The 21,616-nt window shown below is 38.6% G+C and overlaps 1 protein-coding gene and 1 long non-coding RNA gene across 2 annotated transcripts; one reads left to right on the forward strand and one right to left on the reverse strand.

The window, feature by feature from the left end:
• The first annotated feature begins 4,984 nt into the window (after positions 1-4,984).
• Positions 4,985-18,324, forward strand: LOC146451215 (uncharacterized). The gene is made up of 9 exons (XM_085099271.1): positions 4,985-6,032; positions 7,615-7,786; positions 8,659-8,917; positions 9,852-10,079; positions 11,117-11,371; positions 12,686-12,871; positions 14,179-14,304; positions 17,175-17,306; positions 18,016-18,324. Exons 1-9 carry the CDS (start codon positions 5,147-5,149, stop codon positions 18,217-18,219), a joined length of 2,448 nt encoding a protein of 815 aa, XP_084955397.1. The 5' UTR covers positions 4,985-5,146; the 3' UTR covers positions 18,220-18,324.
• A 1,460-nt stretch (positions 18,325-19,784) lies between these two features.
• Positions 19,785-21,578, reverse strand: LOC146451216 (uncharacterized). The gene is made up of 2 exons (XR_014860053.1): positions 21,167-21,578; positions 19,785-21,014 (listed from the first exon to the last, which is right to left on the reverse strand). It is a non-coding gene; the product is annotated as an uncharacterized LOC146451216 (long non-coding RNA).
• Positions 21,579-21,616: the final 38 nt, after the last annotated feature.

Here is a 21,616-nt window from a genome sequence, read left to right on the forward strand (position 1 = left end):
TTTATTGCACGGTCAATTAAGTCACAGCTCACTCTAATTACATATTAGAGACATATCACTTTAATACCTTACTGCGCAAAGGGACTGAACAACAACAAAACAAAAAGCCTACCCCTACCATTCGCAGCCAAACACTGTTTCGTTAATACGGTTTGCCACCACCGCATTTACCGCATTTACCGTACATTATTTTTTAAGAAAGCAGTATGAATGTTTGAATTACCGTAGTTGAAACCTTTCTAGGCATACAGAGGGGATTTCGAGTGAAAGATGCAGCTAGCATATGTAGCATATATAACTTTTCGAGACCTAATTGGGAGCGGCCTGCTAAAATTATGGAAAACTATGCCCTACTGTAACGCAATGACTGACAGACTCAGTCGATAATAATAACACTCTTGTTCAGTTGAAATTCTGCACTTCTGTGTAGGCCGCTGCAGAAGCGCCACTAGCGGAGTTTTTAATTTGACTGAAGGCGGCGGCGTTTTATTTTGCAGGTGTTATTTTCTGCGGGGACAAAATTTTGCGGATCGAGCTCAATCCGTAAAATCCGCAAAAATTAGAACCCGCAAAATTTTCATGCTAAACGGTACTGTCTTTGAAATGCAATTCTATCATATATATATCATCAACATTTATAGCGAGGTCATCACGTAATGATATGCTTGATTTAGTTGGAAGCAGACATGGCGCAGTGGTGAGAGCACACGCCTCCCACCACTGTGGCTCGGGTTCGATTCCCAGCCTCGATGTCATTACATACATCAGGAGTGTACCCAGTTAGTGCTCTACGCTAAATGCATTGACACTTAAAAAGAAAAGTGATTTATTGTTGTTGTTATTATTATTATTATTATTATTATTATTATTATTATTATTATTATTATTATTATTATTATTATTATTATTATTATTATGGCAGTAAAAACTTCTGGATGCCCAGATATCCTAAACAATGATTTGGCGGCTAGCCGTAGCCAATCAATGCAACGACCAAAGTCCTTACAATTAAAATCCCAACTCCAAATCATAAAGATCCTAGTAATTAAATTCTAAAACTATTTAGGCTATTTACTATCCATAAAATCCTCAATCTAAATACTAAAACTTCTGTTCCTCACGATGGAAACAATTAAAAAATAAATAACTATTATTATTATTACTATTATTACTATTATTATTATTATTATTATTATTATTATTATTATTATTATTATTTCGAATTGTTTTTAATGGTTGTTTTTAATGGCCGATATTATCCGCATATATTTTCATTAAGAGTTGTTTTTAATTCTTAATTTTACTTCCAAATGTATTTTTAGTGATAATACGATCATATGATTTCTTTTATTACAAATAAGAATACTATTGTAACTTTAATTATGACATTTGTTTTTTCTTTAAGTTATTATCATTATTATTATTATTACGGCACGGAGCACAGTATTCCTGTTTCTGCTATGGTTGTTACGATTTGTTTATTATTTTTATTATTTCATTTGCTTCATCTTTTATACTGTCAATCACTTTAGTTTTACGTAGTTCCACTATATTATTTATTTAAAAAAAATTATTATTGTTATTATTATTATTATTATTACTATTATTACTATCATTACTGAAATACTGAAATGAAAGGGAAGCTTTTAACGTTAGGTCGCCGTTTGATTAGACGCTAGACGAATTCGCTCTTTTTTTATTTTAATGTCGTCTAGGCGAAGTCATGGAGCACAGTATTCCTGTTTCTGCAATGGTTGTTACGATTTGTTTGGACGACTTTTTTCCTTTCTGAAATCTGCCATCTTTTGGCAAGGTTAGTGTATGTAGGTGTTTGTGTAGCCTAACCTCATTATCATTATCAGCAGATAAGTAGCGAGGCGGTAACAGATCGAGTCTGAACACCGATGAGGCAGTCTTCAAACACGCAAAATTTTTGCCGACACGTAAGCCGCTACACACGTTCGCGCAGTCCTACCTATTTGAAAATAAATCCAAGAAACTTTTGTCATTTTGCCACGCCAAACTGTATTCGAAAACGTTTTGGGGGAACAATCTAGTTCGCGATTAATTTGGATCAATGCCGCTTTGAACCTTTTGAAAGTCCAAGCTGATGGAACACACCTGCCCTCGAAGGCTTAGTTTGTTACGTGGGTTGGTTGCTCGTGCCACTAAACGCGCGCGAGAGATTGGTTGGAAAGCCATGCATACAAAAACAGACCCATTATATGATGTGGTTAATATGTTTTATAAATATACGCCGAATGCTTCAATTTCCTTCGAATCTCGATTTAAAACTGAGTCGTTAGCTAGGAGAGAAATTTTCTTGGAAAATCAGTAAGTTTAGTGTGAAATTTAAAACTAATTTACTGTTCGACGAAGGGGTGAGATTCACAAAAGCTTCAAATCTTTCCTGAGGTGGGATTCTTTATTCCTGTTATGAAACTTAACCCTGAATATCTGTCAAAAAAAAAAACTAAGATAAACCTTAAAAGCGCTCTTTAAGTTGCATCAAATAGCCTATTTTGAATTCTTATAGGGATTACCGCTGTACACTCGTTTCTAGACTGCCATTTCCCGTTCCCGGTTCCCGGTTTCCGGATCCGGTTTATCCTCTCAAGAACCCATGCGATTTCTCTTCTGCCGCATATCTTCCTTAAATTGAGATTGGAAAAAAATATCCCTCTGCTCTTCTTCTCCTGGCCCTAACTGTTGGCAATCTAAGCCTTTGCTGAAATCGGTTCCTTCGTCGGTTCAATCTCGTACCCAGAGTCTTCAGGCTTTTTGGTCAGCGAGGCAACGCCGGGAAGACTCTGGGGACATCGATAAAATTCAATTTTTTTGATTGGCTGTTCCGTGACGGTTTCCATTGTTTTACCGCAGAAATCCTGCGGTAATAAAATTCGACGTCCCCAGAGTCTTCCCGGCGTTGCCCCGCTGACCAAAGAGCCTGAAGACTCCGAGACATCCGGCGTCATGAAAACACAACCCCAGCTAAAATTAGGGAAACATACAGAAACTAATTTGATTTTTTCACATGCAACAAGTTTCGGGAAAAGTACACTAGGGTGTACATGTGTCTCATGTTAATTAAATCACCTGAAACTTTGTATAAGGTTTTAGAAAGAACACTGAATAGGCCTGATCACGGTTTTCGACGCCATTTTGACGAGTAGGCAAACAGGCTTGAAACAACAGTATTTGTATAAAAATCTGGTGTCAAATGATTTTCATAAAACATCGAAAAAAGGGGATGTAGCTGTGCCAGAAAGCGTCCAGTCGTGTCCTGTATTTTTTTCCCGCGAGCTATTTTTAGTAGTAGTTCACGGCTGGTTCGCTTTACAGACAAATGTACGGAAAGTTCAAAACACAACTGGGTTATCTTGGGTGGTCGCTTACCGGAAACAGAAAACAAATGATTTTGTCAAATTTCTGGCCTAAAAAGTGGTGGCGGTGCCTTAAGAAATTTGAGTGGTGGTCGCTTACGAGCCGGAGCTCTTGAAATAGTATTTAACTGAGAAAGAGAAACTTCGTAAACGGTTGTTTACGAAGTGGTCGCTTACGGTGGGTGGTCGCTAACGAGAAGTGGTCGCTATGAGAGTCTTGACCATTAATAAAATTATTATTTTTATTGACATATAGGCCAACTCCACCAGCAAGTTTATTTTCTTTTGATCTATGCGGTGAAGCTATACTATGGAAAAGGGTAATTATTTTCACTGTTTTTCCAATTACTGAGAATCATACGATATATTTTAATGTTTGCAACTGAATATGCTCGAAGGTCATCGTACTTATAAACACTACATTAATTATACATGCCTCTGGCCCAGCCGGGTTGTTCAAAGAGTGGATAACTCTATCCAGCGGATAAAATGTATTGGTTGGAGTACATTTTATTCCCTCGATAGCGATTTGATAGAGTTGTAAACCGCTCTTTTTTTTTTTATTATTATTATTTTTTTTCAATGTCTAATTCCTTTACTAATATGTTGAATATGTCTTTAGGGTGATAATCAACGGTCATCAAGATAAACGATAGTAGTTATAGTCACGATCCAGCTTGTTAGGAATGTTTAATTTCATTATTGTTATTTTTTATTATTACTTTTTTTTTACGTCCTGAAAAAATATTATTGTTGAGAAATTTATTGTTTCCATTGTGTTTTTCAGTTTAACTTTAAATATGAGCTCATAGTATCTTCAAATTCGTTTTCTTTAAATTGTCCATAAAGCCGTCTGGTTTATTAACATACACAGTTCCATTCATTCAATTGTCTTCAATGTTAACGGGGTTACTCGGGTCACGAAGCTTTTTTTTTATCTAATTGCAACATCATGCTGTTTGTAACGAATCGACAAATCCTACCATATAAACCACGCACTCTCTAAGAACTACCATCTTTGCTTAATTTATAAGATGAAAATTTCACAATCACCGCTCCTGGGTTATTGTTTCTTGTATTACCTGATTTTCTTTTGATCTTTCCAATTCTTGTTTTTTATTTTTATTTTTTATTCATTTATTTATTTATTTTTTTAGATTTTGCCTTAACATCTGGATTACCTTTCCTTGAAGATCTCACGTTATCTTTACTCGAGTACTGCTGATCGTTCACGCTGTACCGCATATTCCCACGTTAGCGAAAAGCGGAATAAGAATTGAGGCTCTCAAAGTTGTCAAATATGTTGAAAATCACTTTTGAGGTCTTCGTAAAAGTATCAGTCGGTTATTGCTTAGCCTGCTTTATGAGCCAAGCGGGGCGAACGCGATATTTCGCGCGGAGCGCGAGACGAGGGGAAGAGAAAAATTGCAATGGAACAATGGACTGCGGACAGGCGCTTTATTTTTCTCTTCCCCTCGTCTCGCGCTTCCCGTTCGTGTCGCGCTCCGCGCGAAATATCGCGTTCACCCCGCTTGGCTCATAAAGCGCCTGTCATGCAGGCTAGTTATTGCTAAAATACAGAATAAAAGCTTATCTGGCAAATGTGATTTTCAAACATTCCGCCTTGCGATCTTGAGTAGTTCAGTCCAATATCTCTAGAGTTTTCATTATTCCTTTGGACATGACATATGTCAATTACATCATTGTTTACAATAAAACACTAACAAAGGGGATCCGCACATTGCCGCATCAAGCAGTTCAACATGGCCACCGGTGAGAAAGGGGAGAAGCATTCCATGCTTATGGAAGAACCGGATGAGAAAGTGAGATATAAATTTGGAACCTCGTGGATTTCAGGAGAGAGGATTGCACTGCTGGCGCTTCTTGTTTTGGGGATCATACTTGTTATAACAGGAATTGTGCTGCTTGTGTTTGCAAGCTCGAAAATGGGGAAATGTGCGCCCGACGGAACGCCAGCACCGCCTACGAGCGCTCCCTCTGGGCAAACTTCGAAACGATGCGATTTTTCGCCTGAAGCTAAAAGAGTTGGCCTTGACGAATTCTTGAACAGAGTGAAAGCAACGTATTACAAGCTGCACCCATACAATATCCCTTTTGATCCAGATGTTGATAACGAGGACACATTGGAAGGCGTAGAAAGAGTGAAGCGAGAGTACGTTGCTTACGACCCGAGGCCTTATGTGATCAAAAAGCGAACGGACACCGCGCTCGCTCTGCTTGAAGAATTTAACGACAAAGATATCAATATGAACGCTTTGAAGCCCAGGGAGAGGAAAGCTTCTGCCCAGGTGAAACATTATCTGCAAAATGTGTTCGGCCAGCCGTACGATGTAAACTATTACGCTGGCGATTGGATGATGGGACCAAATTTGTTCTGTTGGCAGCCGATTTGTTATCATAGTTACGATATTTACAACGGCATTGGACTTTATCACAAACCTTACAATGCTTCCGACGTGATACGCATTAAAGCTAAGCTTGAGACACACAAGGCCGGCATTTTGCAGTACATTGAAAACATGAAGATGGGTATTCGCAAGGGAATGGTTCGTAGCGTTGAGGAATGCGTTGCAGGCACTAATTCCATCAAGAGAAGGTACTTGAATGTCTCGCTCTACAACGAAACAGGTCAGTTTCATTGCCGGCGGCCTTTAATTTGTTTTCAATTTAAATTTACACGTGAGCCTTGAGAGATTTACATGTTAGCTCACATTATTTTATAAAGTGGTAGTTATATCGGTTGTAATTCTTGTATTGTTTTGTTTACAAAAGAAAAGCATTTTTTCATTTGTATAAACTAAGTTATGTTTTTTCCATCTCACTTGACCTCACCTGAGAGTTTCCCACAGTCATTTGATTACATAACTGGCGAAGGGCCATGGATTTTATGGTGCTTATCAGATTGTTTTGAAGGTATTCAGACTTACTTGAATTGACTTACAACTTTAGAAGTACTATAGCCGCCGGTTAATGTTTCGCTTAAGCGATTTCAATTGTTTATTTAGACGACGCGACGAAGAGTTAGAATTGTCGTTTTAATTAGCAAAGTTAAATTCAACATTTCCCGAATATTTGTAATTTAAAACTTAGAGAGCAATATTATAATCCAATATTAATAACGAGGTCTAAATATTTCCTGTTTGTAACAGTTGCCCATGGTTGTGAATAAATTTGTTCTTGTTGGGTGTGTGTTTAGTGGAAAACCTGAGGAGGGGAGGTTAGGGGTCTAAACTTTCTGCTTCCCCCCCCCCCCCCCATCTCCCTCTACCCATCCCATGGAACATCATTTAATTTTTTTTTCGGTGGGAGCAGGGAGGGGGTTCTTAAAAAGCCAAGGTTTTTCAAGGAAAGTATTTCAAAGCTATTTATTAAGTAGAATTTCCAGAGGGATGGGGAGGGGAGCTCAAACCAAAAAGTCATCTGTTGGGTGGGGGGAAGGGGTATGGTAATTTTCTGGATAGTGCATTGTGTTAGCCATGTGATTATCACAACTGTGCGATCACCTGACTGCCCCAAGAGAGCCACAAAATCAGGCATTTTGTTGTCGACTGTTGAAATATCACCTCCCTAACCAAACAATATGTAACTGCCACCCCCACCCCCACCCCCACCAAGGCACTGCTTTCGAGATTATTCTGAAAGGCCTCAAATAATCTGCTGGCATGCATTCATGGGAGGTGGCCTTTTAGAGAGTTTCCTGAAGTCTGTCATTTTATTTTTGTCATAAGTCCTTGAGACAGAAACTTAAGGAAATATCCAACATTACCTGTATTTTGAAATCATTACTAAATTAATATTTAAGGGATGATTTTATGTTGGCTTGATGCAATTTAAATTATGTGGTTTCATGTGAGTTACTGTTTTGATATCTTTTTCATATCATTTTTCATTTTTTGCCTTTTTCTTTAATTCTCTTTTGATTCCATTGCCCTACACATACGTGTTTGTTATGACTACATCCCAAATTCAGCTAGCAACCTGTATGTACAGTATCCTGTCTTAATATTACGCTCCATTGTAATATAATTATAGATGTATATCCAAACCTGCATGTATATTGGGCAATCATGACAAAGTGAATAATTGCTCTATTTGCTATACCCATGCTGGCCACATAGTAACTTTATAGATACATGTCGGTCAACAGCCTCAAAATTGTATTCATACACTTATACACCTTTTTTTTTCTCTTTCCAATGTATCCTTTCAGGTATTTGGAAGGAATGGTTTGTGGAACCATTATTGCATCCAGATTATTACAGCAATATAACAAAGGAAGTTGATGATGCATGGAAGAAAGAACACGATGGAAAGAATGTCAGCGATACTGTCAAGGAATACTTGTTAACTTATTTAGGAGAACCACTTCATCAACTGATACGGTATGTTCAATTAATAATGTCATTAATTTTATTAAATTTGATTAACTATAAATTCCCTGCAGAATGTTCCCAGATACGATCCAACAAGGCCTACAATATATATAGCTATAATTAGGCCCATTTACACCATATACAATACTATTATGATATTACTGATTGAGTATGTAATGCCTGTATCAATCAGGGTCAACCTTGAAAATATTGAAAAGATGAAATGTATTGATCATGGGCAGCTTAATAATTTTAGTCCGTCATGGTTCAAGAAAATATCCGTACCTCTGTTTCAGAAGATCATTGAACAATTCTTGCTTTCGCAAAAGTTTTAAGAATACTGCAGCTAGCACAGTGCACAATAAAATGCTCAAAATCCTCTTAATAAATAAATGCTCATACAAATACGGCTCCACAAAGAAAACAAAGTGGCATGTTTGTAGCTTTCCTTGAACTGAAAATTGAACACATTTGGGCCTCATACAGACATGCAACCGCCAAGACCTACCTATGCTCAATAAAAACTTGACATGATTATTGCAGAGCTTTCCTCTCTCATGGAAAAAAGGATCTGTTAATTAACAAGTTAAGATAGGGATTGGATGAACCCAAGCAAGTCTGAAAGCAGCAGAGTTGGTTATAAAAATTGGTCAGCCAAATTTCCTAGGATTGTGTGCATAGGGTTGAGCAAAAGGCTGTAAGGTCTATTTAAATTTAGGCTTATGCTTCTCTAATCCTGACACCAAGGTGAATTCAATATTGCATCACTCACTCAAATTGCACTCGGGGAAAAATGCCTGTAATTTATTCTAGACTATAAGTATCTATATTTATTTATTACCTAATCTTGCATACAATTCCTTGATAATTTTTTCTCACAGATTTTTAGAAGAAGAATACATTCTTTACTGTGTTCCAAGTAATGTATCTAGTGGTCTGGGAAGCTTGCCACTTAAATTTGTTTGGTATGATGGCAAAGAGAATAAGTCGTCGCCAACTGACCAAATTCTACCTAATGGTGACAAGCTGGATGGGCCTCATTCCTATTCTTTGATCATGCCATATTTCACCACCAATAAAATGAAACCAGAAGAAGTTCATAATCTTGGAAAAGAACAACTGGCAGTATTGTACCCCAAGGTGAGAAAAATGATTTATTGTATTTTTAGCACCTTTTAAAAAAATATAACACTGGCAAGGTCGAGTCAATAATGCTCCAAATCAAGTGCAAGCATTGTCAGAGTACACAAGTCACGAGCTGACAAATTTATGCAACGCACTTCAAAGGCTCACATGACCAGAAGCTTTGCTATGCTGAATAGACCTGAAATCCTCAATATGAACATGCATGCAAAGTTTTCATATAATATAACCTGAAATGCAGGCATATTATTTTGGGAGAGTGCTAGAGCCAACATCTTGGATTTTAAAAGCAAGGGAAGATTAGGGATGATAGAAAGTGTGACTAAGGGGGTGGGTATTAGGCTGAAAGGAAAATGGATAGTAATACCGAATCTTGCTACTCTCTCCTGCCTCCTTTCCCCAGCTCCTTAAGATTTTGCAAATAGGACATGGTGGTCACTAAATATATGATGGTTTAGATTAAGATTGACAGTTTTTCAGCGAAGTGTCCAGGCTATTTTGAAATCAATCTTCATCAAACTCTTTATAAAATAATTCATGAAGAGCAAACAAAGGAAATCACTACTGTGAACTGAAGGAGGTTTGGAAATGTGATCTTTTAAAGTATCACAAAATTTGGTGAACTTTTGCTTTGAATTTTCTCTAAGAATTATTAATGGTTTGAGAAGCTACATTGTATATCAAACATGAGTTTCAGTTTTACTTTTAAATTGATCATTTTATACCGGGCCCCTTCTGGATACCAGCCAAGGTTACTAATACTTCAACAGTGTTTCATCTCATTTCCAAACACCTTAAAGTTCAGGTTTAAAAAATTTGGCTGTCCCTCAATTTTCAACCCACATCTTGGTGTTTGGAAATCAGATGAAATGATCTTCCTCGCGTTTCAAATATTACATGTACTTTATCATATTTTTCTGGCATTTCTCAGGTGTTAGAGATAGCAAAAGAGATGACAGGTACAAATGACAGTGCCGAGGCTGTCAGACTCTTCAGGCAAAAGCTAAATTCTACAGAAAGCTTCTTCAATGATGCGCCTATCCCAAAGAATGAGTCTGACAAAGATGCACATAAAAAATGTAGCAATCTTAAAGATGCGGAGAAATATTGTCCAAAACGGTGGGCTGCAATGCAGTTGTGGTTCAGAGAGGCCAGAAAGGTAGGAGATACCTTTTATAACATCAGATTCAGGGGTTTCCTAAGGGCCAAGCACTAGGCCACAGTTGTTCAAAGAGCAGATACAGGTAACTCTATCCTGTGGATAAATTGCTATCCAGCAGACAAAATGTACTACAACCAATACATTTTATTCGCTGGATAAAGTTATCCTCTCTTTGAACAGCCGGGGCCAGGTAAATTGGCCATCTGTGAACAAGACCTTCCCTGGCTAATGTTGTCATCTTGACCAACATTTTTCATAAACGAACACATCCAAGTACCTGCCCAGGTACTCTAACCTGTTGCCTGCCTGTTTGAAGACAGGGCTGTAACCCTAATATCTGTTAGCAGCTGAATACCCCTGAAAGAACCTTGGTATTACAGGTGATCTTGATGGTTGTAGGGTCATTTACTCAGAAAGCAAGAAGACTGTTACAGGTGTGACAGTGCAATGCAACATGTGATGCATCATATCCAAAAACGTAATGATAACCCTGGACATCAATATTTGAAGTATTGTATTCACAAGCAGTTTACAAGTCATTTCATGTAACTTACATTCAGCTTCAATCTGGAAAAAGTGCCATAATGCAAAACGGTTCGTTTTCCCATAATTTTCTTTTCGGGTTGCAGCCCTTGCTAGAGTCATGAACCTCACTCAAATATGTTTGTAGTAGGAAGCATACTATCATCACCATCATCATCATCATCATCATCATCATCATCATCATCATCATCATCATCATCATCACTATAATTATTATTATGAATAGCAACAGCTACCCTGCCAGTTAGTGTAATAAAATTGTATTTGTTAATTTCTTGATATAAAAGTTTCCTTGTTGTTGTTTTTTTGTTTTGTTTTTGTTTTTTGGGCGTTCAGAAAATTTCTGTAAATGGAGCATGACTTACCTCCGATAGAACTTTCTTTTGGGAATTTTGCGTGCTGTTTACAAAACTGACTCTGTCCGGGATAGAGTGCTGTAGAAACAACTGGTTTTCTGTTGTTTATGGTAAACAGCATATGTTTCATTTCAGGTGATGAGCATGCTGGACCCCAAAACAGTGGGCATGTTCTACTTCACCGGCCCAGAGCATACCACTCCAAACTGCCCCATCGACCTCATCCCTGATCTCAACCCATCAAGTGGGGCCCAGAGTTATGAAGGCAGTGATAGGTATTGCTCAAGAAATGCTTTGTACAACATTCCATTTTTCCTGGAAAACTTAGGTCCGAGGTTCTCTGAATGGAGTGTTAATGCACATGAGGCAAGGCCAGGACATCACACTCAGGTGCGAGCACCGTTCACTGATGCATGTATACGTGGGTTATTTTGTACAGTAGTCCTCTTGGTCGATAGAATACATGTACTGTGCAGGTCCGGCAGTTTTACCCGATTAACGCAGACGTAGACGCAACGTGGCCTCGACACATATATGCATTAATTTTGACGGGTTTAAAAGTGTTGTTATTCATCGCCGTACGTTTTCATTGTGTGGAATTGTCAGATAAGCGGTGTTAAAGAAAACTGAAAGAAATCTAAGCTGTCAAATCAAAAATACTTGTTAAAAAAAAAATAATAATAAGAAATATGCTGTTACTTGACCGAACGGCGCATAAAACTTGCTTGTATCTCGCTTAGTTTGCATGATATTAATCGGCATTTAACAAACAGAGCACGAAATTTGCACGTTTTCAAAACGACAGTGACGTTGCTATCGTATTTCAAGTCGGCAATCTCACTCACTTCGCAAATGCAACAACAACTGGCCTTGAATGTTTAACGCCCTGCTTTGATAGCAACTGATGACTGAAGCAATCCCTGTAGTTTGCAGTCTTTTAGTTCTTAAGTGCATTTGCACCTTTATTTTATTTTATTTTATTTTATTTTTTGTTTAATGTACTGTAGTTTCAGTCGTAACCTGCGCGCCCCATCCTGGTTTATAAATTTTGGTTTTCCACCAGTAATACTCTTTTTTAACAGGACCATTAGGAACTCTTTGTCTGTCACTGTTGTTGAGCAAGAAACTGTTTAATTAACTCAAAGGGCTGCTGTAAGTGATTAGTTCTACAGAGAGCAAAAATTTAATGTTTAGCCTTTTTTACACACATCCTCACAATTATGGCAGTGATAGCACAACTTAATAAAGACGATTCACGAATTTAATCCGCAACTTGGAACGCGGTATTAGTTGACTTAATGTTAGCTTGCAAGTTGGAACGCCGTATAAGATGACTTAATATTAGCTTGCAAAAGTAAAAATAAAAGTAAAAGGAAGTGTTGGTATCACTTCGCCTTTCAGTATATAGAAGACAGATTTCGATGTACGTGTACTTAGATTGTCTTCGAGATATTCATGTTGTGAAGCCATGTACAGTATGTACATGTAAGTCTATACTGAAGGAGATAATCTTCTGAGACACTATTCTGTACTGTGCATCTAAAGGAAAATCTTTCTTAGAATGCATGGCGATGACTGGTACCACCCCCACCGCTAGTACCTGCTTTATTATTTTCCATCGAAAGTCTTTGTATTTTTAAGCCGTCTCTAGGTGGAGATTTTAACCGAGATGTTTGTAAAGAGAGATTTTCGTCCATCGTCTAGGTTCAGGGAAATACTGAACATTTTCGTGATGGCTGTGAAGATGCGTTGACTTGGCTGGACCAGGAAACCTATTACACAGCTTTCACTGAGGGCTGGGCACTGTACGCTGAAAACCCGCTCATAGCAGAAGACACGGACACTTACAAGAACGAGCCTATGCAGAAATTTGGAATGCTGAAGTGGCAGGTACAGCGTAACAGTTTATACCTTTTATAAGGCGTATCGTTTACAGATAATGATCCATTAGGCGCCCAGTGTTTAACAAACACCCAGTATCTATTATCAGCCCCTAAAATAGGCAAGTGCTTTGTTATAAACGTCCCTCTCTAAAAGATGCTCCGTACCTCATAGAAGCCCCCTTAAAAATGAAAGACAAAAAAATCAAACACTTACCCTCATCTCGAGTCTGCTCAAACACTGGCCACTCGTCTTGAAAACCCATGCAATCGGTACGTGTTTCGACAAATTCAAGACATGCTTTTCTTTACCAGCATTCAGTTGAAATCTTCTTCCATGTCACTAATTAATCAAAACAGGCATACAAGTGGTGAGAATAAAGAAAATGATCATTATCACCAAAGGTAAAAATTAAGTTCTTTATGTTTAAGCAAATTCTCCCCACTTAGAAATACACGAGAACAGTGCTTGAGGCTTAAGTGTGAAAAGGTATGAGAGTTAGAAGCCCATCAAGAGAAAGAGATTGAACTACTTGGGTTGACGAGATTTCTTGGTCAGAAAAAAAAAAAACACCACAGCATATTAAACTGAGATCGATTTAAAGACTGTCTGAGCAGAAATACTCTGACAAGTCACGAGGAGTGGATGCCGGAGAGTGCTCGAGATTTTGTGGGTAAACGTTGGTGAAGGGTTGAACTAGCAACAATTCTAATGAATACACAAATTCACACTTTTTTTGAGAGTCGATATGAGATGACTCCTTCTGGTATTGTACAGACAGTTGTAGGTCTGTCTCTACGCCATTCACACCAAATCAGTCGAAGTTACTACATGTAATCGCAGTGGCGATATTTGGGTCCTCGTGTCTAAACTTTGTCACTAAGAAGGGTGGCTTACACCTAAAGACGTGTGCCCAGGACACAAGTAGTAACTACACGGCACAAGTTCCTGGCACGTTTTTGGAATGCATCGCAATTATGCGCTGTACGCACACTGTTCCTTTTACGTCACAGAATGCTCATCCCGAGTACTATAGCAAACGAGGAATTCCAAGGTGAAACTTAAACCGTTATTTTAACCCTTTAACACTTAATATCAAAGAACAAATTCTCCTATCTTGTCCCCATACTTTCCTTATAAAAGTGCTGGGAGAAGTTATTAAAATATTAAGAAAATTTACCTTGGGTGATCATATCCTTAATTCTCATGACCTGAGGGGTTGAATAAGCATTGATATCACAAGGAGAAATTTGATGCTGATCATTGGTAGGGCTTCAAGGGCTAATACACGCCGTCCTCTGTTTGTGTTTTATCAGATTTGGCGCGCTCTGCGCTTAATCGTGGACACCGGACTTCATTACTACTCTAACTTCACCAGAGAGGACGCTCTGTGGTATTTTGACAAGTATGCTTGGGATAACACTGACCTGGCCAAGAAAGAGGTACATGCACGCACATGCATTGTTTGTTTTTACTTAACTTTCTTCATATAACGCAGCGTTTCTTGATTGGTTGATTCGTGTTGATGAAGATACCTTACGGTGAGTATGTATGACCTTTCGATTACTGCTTTAGATGATGCTGTGACTAGTAGATGAAAATTTGAAATTACATGTTCTTCAACCTAACGCTAGCAATTGAGGGAGTTTGAAAGAATCCGAACTCGAGGACTGGCCTTGCCTTCTCGCCTCCGAGAAGTTCGCTTAAACTTGTTAACACCAGTGAACGCGTGAACACAAATTTAAAATTACCACAAACCAGTGATTGTCGAGTTAGTCCTCGGGGAAAAAAAAAAAAAAAAGAACTAAAAGGCCGGGACATAAGGTGGCGTCCTATATATTTCCTTTACGGGGTTGTCACGGGAATTTGCTGTGTTTCGGTAAAATTGCACAAAATATTTGACAAAATAAACTTGCCGAAACTTAAAATTGTTCATAGAGGATCAAGAAGAAAGCATCACGTGACTTTTCGAGGGAAGAACAAACAGAAATCAGTTTTAACCCCTTTGACCCCTGATATCAAATAACAAATTCTCCTATCTTGCTACCGATACTTTTCTTATAAAAGTACTGGGAAGAAGTTAATAAAGTATCGAGAAAATCCACCTTGAGTGATCATATCCTTAATTCTCATAACCTCAGGGGTTGAATAAGCATTGATATTACAAGGAGAACAGTCGATTTAAAAGTTCTTACAACATAGCCAGTCTTATATTAAAGTCTTATTTATGCTGACAGTTTCGATGACTGTCAGCCATCTTTATCAAAACTTGAAATAAGACTGGCTATGTTGTAAGAACTTTTAAATCGACTGTTCACTCATCTAGCCTAATGAATTTCTTCAAGGAATTACAAGGAGAAATTTGATGCTGATGAACGAAAAGGAAGAAATCTTGTTTATTTTCCTTTTGGCTCATTTTTCTTAATGTCCTTTTCAGGGGGAATACATGCTGTGGTTCAATTTTATCCTTGGTTCAAAGTTTATTTTCCAGTGTCTCAAACTCATTTCCAACATTACCATACCCAAGAACAATACATAAGGAAGAAAAATTTTAAACCAAGGATAAATTTGAACCACAAGATATACACTCGAATAAAACCACTTTGTCCCATGCAAAGTGTAAATCGTAAACGATACGACCCGATGAAATTGTGGGTGATACATACATACATATATACTTTATTGGCTCGTTCCCACGGGGCTTTTCAGAGTCAATTAATTAGCATGCGCGTATTTCGTGTTTGCTGTTCTTTGCCCGCGGGAAGTATGTAAATTTTGAGCCCTAAAACCGCACGTGCTTTTATTTCCAACAAGAAAAATAAGCTTACATGTACGATTCAAATGCTTCACATAGAATTGTTGAGTCCTATTGTTCATGGTTTATACCTTTCCCTGACAACATGTTTTCATTCGAGTCAAATCATCAATCCCAGACAAATCTAAGAAGCTGGTGTCGGCTTTGATCGTAACAGGGGAGAGTGGGGCTCAAACGATAGCTAATTACAATAGTTTTACACTGGAGCATATTCCTGTTGAGCTAGTCTCGCACTAGCCTCCCACGCAGACGTTCTTAGGGGTTCGTCACGCGTTCCTGCCCCAGGAACGCGTGACGAACCCCTGAGAACGTCTGCGTGGGAGGCTAGTCTCGTACAGAGAGCCCTTAAAAGAAACTAAAAAAGGACTGAATGAACAGTAGATGTAAATGCAGTGGTGTTTTCATTCAATGAGGATAGGTTACGAATATAAGACAATTTTTATCACTTTCTACAGAACCAACATGGTCTTAACCAACAAGAAAAAAAACTAATCCATACAATCATACCTTTATGTAACTTCAAAGTGTTCAATAATATATCACGTCTTGCTTTTCTTTTGAACCATAAGTCCTTGTTTTCTGTTTCCCTTAGAAAACTCACCGACGTCCAATCCATTCTTGGAGTTGTCTTGGCAAGATTAAGCCATAAGAAGATTATGAATACTATTTTCTGTACTTTTTTTCTCCCTTTCGTTCCGTTCACAACGAAGAGAAGTGCGTAAATGCAAATTTGCAACAGACAGCAAAACATGTTTACAATTCAATGTCATCACGTGTAAGCCTGAGGCCATGCGGAATGTTGCTGACGAGAAAACAAATCTTTTTGTTCGCACTGGAAACCCTCTTCAACTGAAATATACAGCATCTCATTGTTCTGTCCCTCGGGGATATGTGATATATTCCCCTCGTGCGGTACGCCCTGGGATGCAGTGCGCGGGGAATAGATCACATATCTCCTCGGTCCAGGTCAATAATTCTCACTCAACAACAACAAAAAACAACACTTTATTACATCACAAGCAGATAAATTTATACAAAAATTCTACCACCCGCATTTAGCTAGCAAATCGAGGCTGGGAAAGAAGAGAAAAGAAATTACAAATAAATAAAATTGGAACTAAATTACAAAACTAGCTGTAAAAGGAACAAAGGTAACACTGGAAGGATGTAAAAAGTGAGATATAATATAACTGACATTGTAAAGACTGGTAAATTTAAGGAGAAAGAGAAATACGAAATACAGAACTATAGTTATTACATTACAATAATGTTTATGAGAATTTCCACGAGTCTTGATTTAAGTTTCTTTTCAAAAGTAAATTTAGGCAAATTCCGGAATTCTAAGGGTAATGAGTTCCAGACTAATGGTCCAACTCTCAGGAATTAAGTTTTTACTTTCTTAAGACTGGAATGTTCAATATAGAAGTTATCCTTTGTAGAGGATCAGGTTGGAAAGGATCGGATCGGGCTCATATATTGTATGTTATGTTTCCCCAGGTGACTCGGTATCAGAGTGACCCGGGTCAAGCTACAGCTTACATGATTGGTCAACTCGACATCAAGAACGCCAGAAAATATGCCAAAGATACGTTACAGGACAAATTCAGGTTGCAGGATTTTCATTACCAGGTAAACTAGATTTCGCAGGTTAAAAAGCTTTTCTGCAGTGGTGTAGTTCCCAAGACGTTCACCCTTGATGACGCTGCTTGGAGACTGGTGTCCTTTCCATGTTGTTTTTATTTTGCTAGGTGTATATGTTGTGGTACAACTTCATCCTCGGTTGAATTAAATTTTCTTTTCTTTTGTTCTTCGGTATGGTAATGTTGATAAGGGGACAGTATGAAACAACGGAAAATAATATTTAAACCAAGGATAAAATTGAACCACAACAGATCCACTTGATGGTAGAAGCAAAATTTGCGTCCGCAACATGTTTCTCGCGCGGCTAAACGCGTCTGCAACAATGTTTCCTAGTTTAGCCAGGCAATTGAAGCGAACAATAGACTATTTCCGATATATTAAAATTCTAGCTTGGCTACGAGGCTTAGGGGAATAAAACAACAGAAATTACATTGAGGTTCAGAGATGAATAATTATTTTTTTTTACTCCCCAAGCCTCGTAGCAAGCTATAATTTTAATATATCGTAAATGGTCTATTTGGTTCCCTCCCCTCCCTTCAAGCATATGTTAGATTTGTTCCAACAAAGAGCTAGTCATTTGTACACCAGAGTGGACGGAACTGCAAGCAAAATGTCTTGTTCCTGAAATCAGCTAGCTATATCCCGCCGGTGTAGCGGGTTAGTCTGATCTCCCGATTCATTTATTTTATCGCCTCAGGTTCTTGCTCAAGGATCGTCTCCACTAGCATACCTCTCCGATCACGTGAAAAGGTACGTGGACTGCGAGCTGGACGACACAAAAGAGGGCTGTGACGTCATCCTGACTCCACCCAAGAAGACTGAGATGAACAAAAAAGCGAAGAGAAGGTCAAAGGCAGTCCGCTGGCCACTGATAAGGAAACCACACCCACACTATTTGTGAAAGAGATTGTTTTGGGATGGGAAAAGAACATTTATCCATTCATTATTCACAGGACTATGTCTTGTTGATCAGAATACATCTAACATTTATTTTCACATTTATCAACCCTCGTGTGCTCATGCTTACTTTTTTATGAGCTCAAAATTTCACGTGATCCTTAGGCAGTTCGAAAACCTCGCTCAGATTTTACGTGAAATTTTTATGTGACTGGGAAGAAAAGAAACTAGTTTTTAGCAATGATCTATAATCCTGGCCAATTGTTTCTGGGACACTTGGCTCCGCGCTCTCTTTTTTATGTTTTTTTTTTTTAATGAGCTTTTCTTTTCCATGTCAGCATCGACGTCTTTGCTATAAGTCGCTCACTACGTTGATCCCCAGTTCATCGTTGAGCAGTACTTGAAGATCAGCATACACTACACATAGGGCACACGAAACAGGAATACAAAGCGGAGACGTGCCCCTTCGGGGGAACCGCGTACGAGGCACGTTGCAATGATACGTGAACAACGGTATTTTGTAGCGGGAACAGTTTGCAAGAGCAGTGCACACTATGCTACTTTAAAAATTTGGGTTCTTTTGTCGCTCCCACACGAAAACAAATTCAAACTAGCTGAATTTTCTGCAACATGTGGCGGGGACAAAATTTAGTCCCTAAAACATACGTTAATAATAATAATAATAATAATAATAATAATAATAATAATAATAATAATAATAATAATAATAATAATAATAATAATAATAATAATAATGGTTTATTAACAGATCCACTGGGTGGCTCTTCCCTGTTAAATTACATTAATTACAATTACAAAATAAATCAAATTAAGATTAAGTTATTTACAAATTATACAGTAGAAACAGGATTAACGGAAACCAGTTACAGTAAAACTAACTAATCGCTTTGTACTCTGTTTCTTAAAAAATTCCTTCAGAGCCTTAAAAAGGTTCTGCAGTCTTCACAGTTTCTGGTAGATTGTTAAATAGTTTCGACGCATTATCTTGGAGAGTGCCATTTTCGGTCAGGACCACTCACCTAATTGAATTGCTTGGGTGCAGTTCATTGGGGCATTCCTGTTTTATTATTTTAAGATAGTCTTGCCAGATCTCGGCGTTATGCAAAGCTTTAAAACATGATTTCAGGAGGTTTCTCATCAAACGGGGAATTTACACAAAGGGAACTGCCCCCCCCCCCCCCCCAACATGTAACAAGTGTGTACCAACCTTAACAATTGTTAACGTGGTGGAAGAAGGGGGGGTGGGGGGTGGGGGGTGAGGGGAGGGAAGTGAAACCATGTCTAGATCGGTCCTAGTAACACCGCGGCCTCTGTCCGGAGCGATTTGGCCAGGATTGTAGAAAAGGTAATTTCAAGCCTGCACGATTCTGAATTGAAGGGTTGCAAAAATGAGTGATGGACACGGCAAACACTGAATGTACAACGTTTGTTGTCTCGTTACTTGCACAGAAAAAAGTAGGCGGAGGCTTTATAGTAGTAACCCTTCAAGCTCCTGTCTCAACATGAGTATTCTCACCTCTTTCACATCAAGACATTTGATCTTTGGAGATCATTTCCTTTATTCTCATTACCTGGATGTTTGACCAAGAAGTAATATTGTAGGAGAAATTAGATGCTGATCGCTGTTAGGTACTTTAAGGGTCAATATGGTTACTGTACATTCTCGAATGTAAAGCGCCCCCTCTCGTAAAAGCCCATCTATCTAGAAACCCCGTTTCTCCGAATTCGCGGTCGCATCTCAATTTCCAGGTCCATGTGATTATATGGAAGGTTGTATATTATGCGCCGATCAACTCAAAACCAACAATTCCCGGGCATTTGATTCGAACTGCTTGTTCAAATTACCGTTCGGCAGAAGTAAAAGCCTTTCAAATGCTGTACCCTAACGCTGAATTTGACGATCAGATACACCTCCCCAAAAACAAATGTTCCGGTATTTGATATTCACTGCATGTATTGGGAAACTGGTTCATTCACATTCAATCCAATTTTCTGTACATATACCTTTGAAAACACTGCAAAGTTGGTGGAAAGCCTTTTTGGTAACCCAATCGCTCACAAAAGCGACATTTTCCCCCTTGAACTCTACAACAGATCAGGAATCACGAGTATTCCACCAGACAAAAAAAAAAAAAAAATTGTTAACTACTTGACCCTTTCGGTCTAATTCCTTTTCACCACCCAACCTCTGGAAGGCCTTTCGTGTCAAATGGCCTACTCCAAGGACCTGGAAAATGGTCATGGCCGTGATCAGCCCATTACTACACGGGTTACCGTCTGCTGTTGGTGACGCGCAAATACTACAAAAGATTGCGAAAATAAATGTCCATCTGGGCACAATTGTGGGAAAAAAACACCTTCCCCCCCCCCCCCCCCCTACCAACACCCCTCACGAATAAGGGCTTCCGTGGCCCAAAAGTGTCACGGCAAATTTCAATTTCGCCACGGCAGTTTCAATTTCATCACGGCAGTTTCAACTTTATTCACGGCAATTTCATTTTCGTCACGGCAATTTCACTTTCACCATGGCGATTTTCAACCTGCCTCAGTAAAAAACCGGAAATACTCGCCTTGATTCTAGAGGCCCATTACAATCTGGGTAATAACCCACAATGATTGAAATTGCCGTGATGAAATTGAAAATGTCGCGGTGAAACTGAAATTGCTGTGACACTTTTGGGCAACCCTACTTCCGTCCTTTTCCTGAACATTTGAAATGAGCGGATGGGCGTTTTTGCATTCGAGGATTTACAGTAATCGGTGATTGTGCTTCGTATTCTAACATTCTGGGGTAATGAACTTTAAATTCAATTTCTTTCCAAGTACTTCCTTCGTATGTACGCATGGTATGTAGGTATGTACGTATGTGGCTCATAAGGGACACATCGATTTTTTCGTCGCAACTTAACTTGCGCTCGCATCTTACTTACTTGCGATCGCAACTTGCGAACTTGTCAAGTTAATATGTTTTGTTACATGGTATGTATGGGCATGCGTGTTGACTCTTGATCAGAGGAAAAAGATGGTTGGTAACTCCATCCGTGAGCGTTTCTTTCTGACCACTCTCTTCGTTTTACTGAAAGTTTCAGATGGCTGGGCTTTTCCAGATCGCTAGTTAGTAAGTTGCGATCGCAAGTTATTATGCTGCGATCACAAGTTATTAAGTTGGGACGAAAAAAATCGATATGTCCCTTATGAGCCACATACGCTTTCTGAATTGATTGAAATGTACTCTACTTATCCAAGTAATGCATGTGGTAAAAATATTGCACAGTGAAGTAAAAAATGATAATAAAGACGTGGACGTATCAGGATCCGGTGACCTTGGTTTTTAATGCGGGTAATTTTGTTGGCAACAAAGCCCGTCAGAACGTGGAAAA

This window comes from Pavona decussata, unplaced genomic scaffold, assembly GCF_977016875.1.
Source record: "Pavona decussata unplaced genomic scaffold, jaPavDecu1.1 SCAFFOLD_391, whole genome shotgun sequence".
Taxonomy (NCBI): Eukaryota; Metazoa; Cnidaria; class Anthozoa; order Scleractinia; family Agariciidae; genus Pavona; species Pavona decussata.

What these genes read in the sequence shown, in the direction of transcription:
- LOC146451215 (XM_085099271.1), top strand. Translation starts at nt 5,147, where the DNA reads ATGGCCACCGGTGAGAAAGGGGAGAAGCATTCCATGCTTATGGAAGAA. An exon ending in GGTTCAGAGAGGCCAGAAAG is followed by an intron (nt 10,080 to 11,116) that starts GTAGGAGATACC and finishes GTTTCATTTCAG; the next exon opens with GTGATGAGCATGCTGGACCC. An exon ending in TTGGAATGCTGAAGTGGCAG is followed by an intron (nt 12,872 to 14,178) that starts GTACAGCGTAAC and finishes GTGTTTTATCAG; the next exon opens with ATTTGGCGCGCTCTGCGCTT.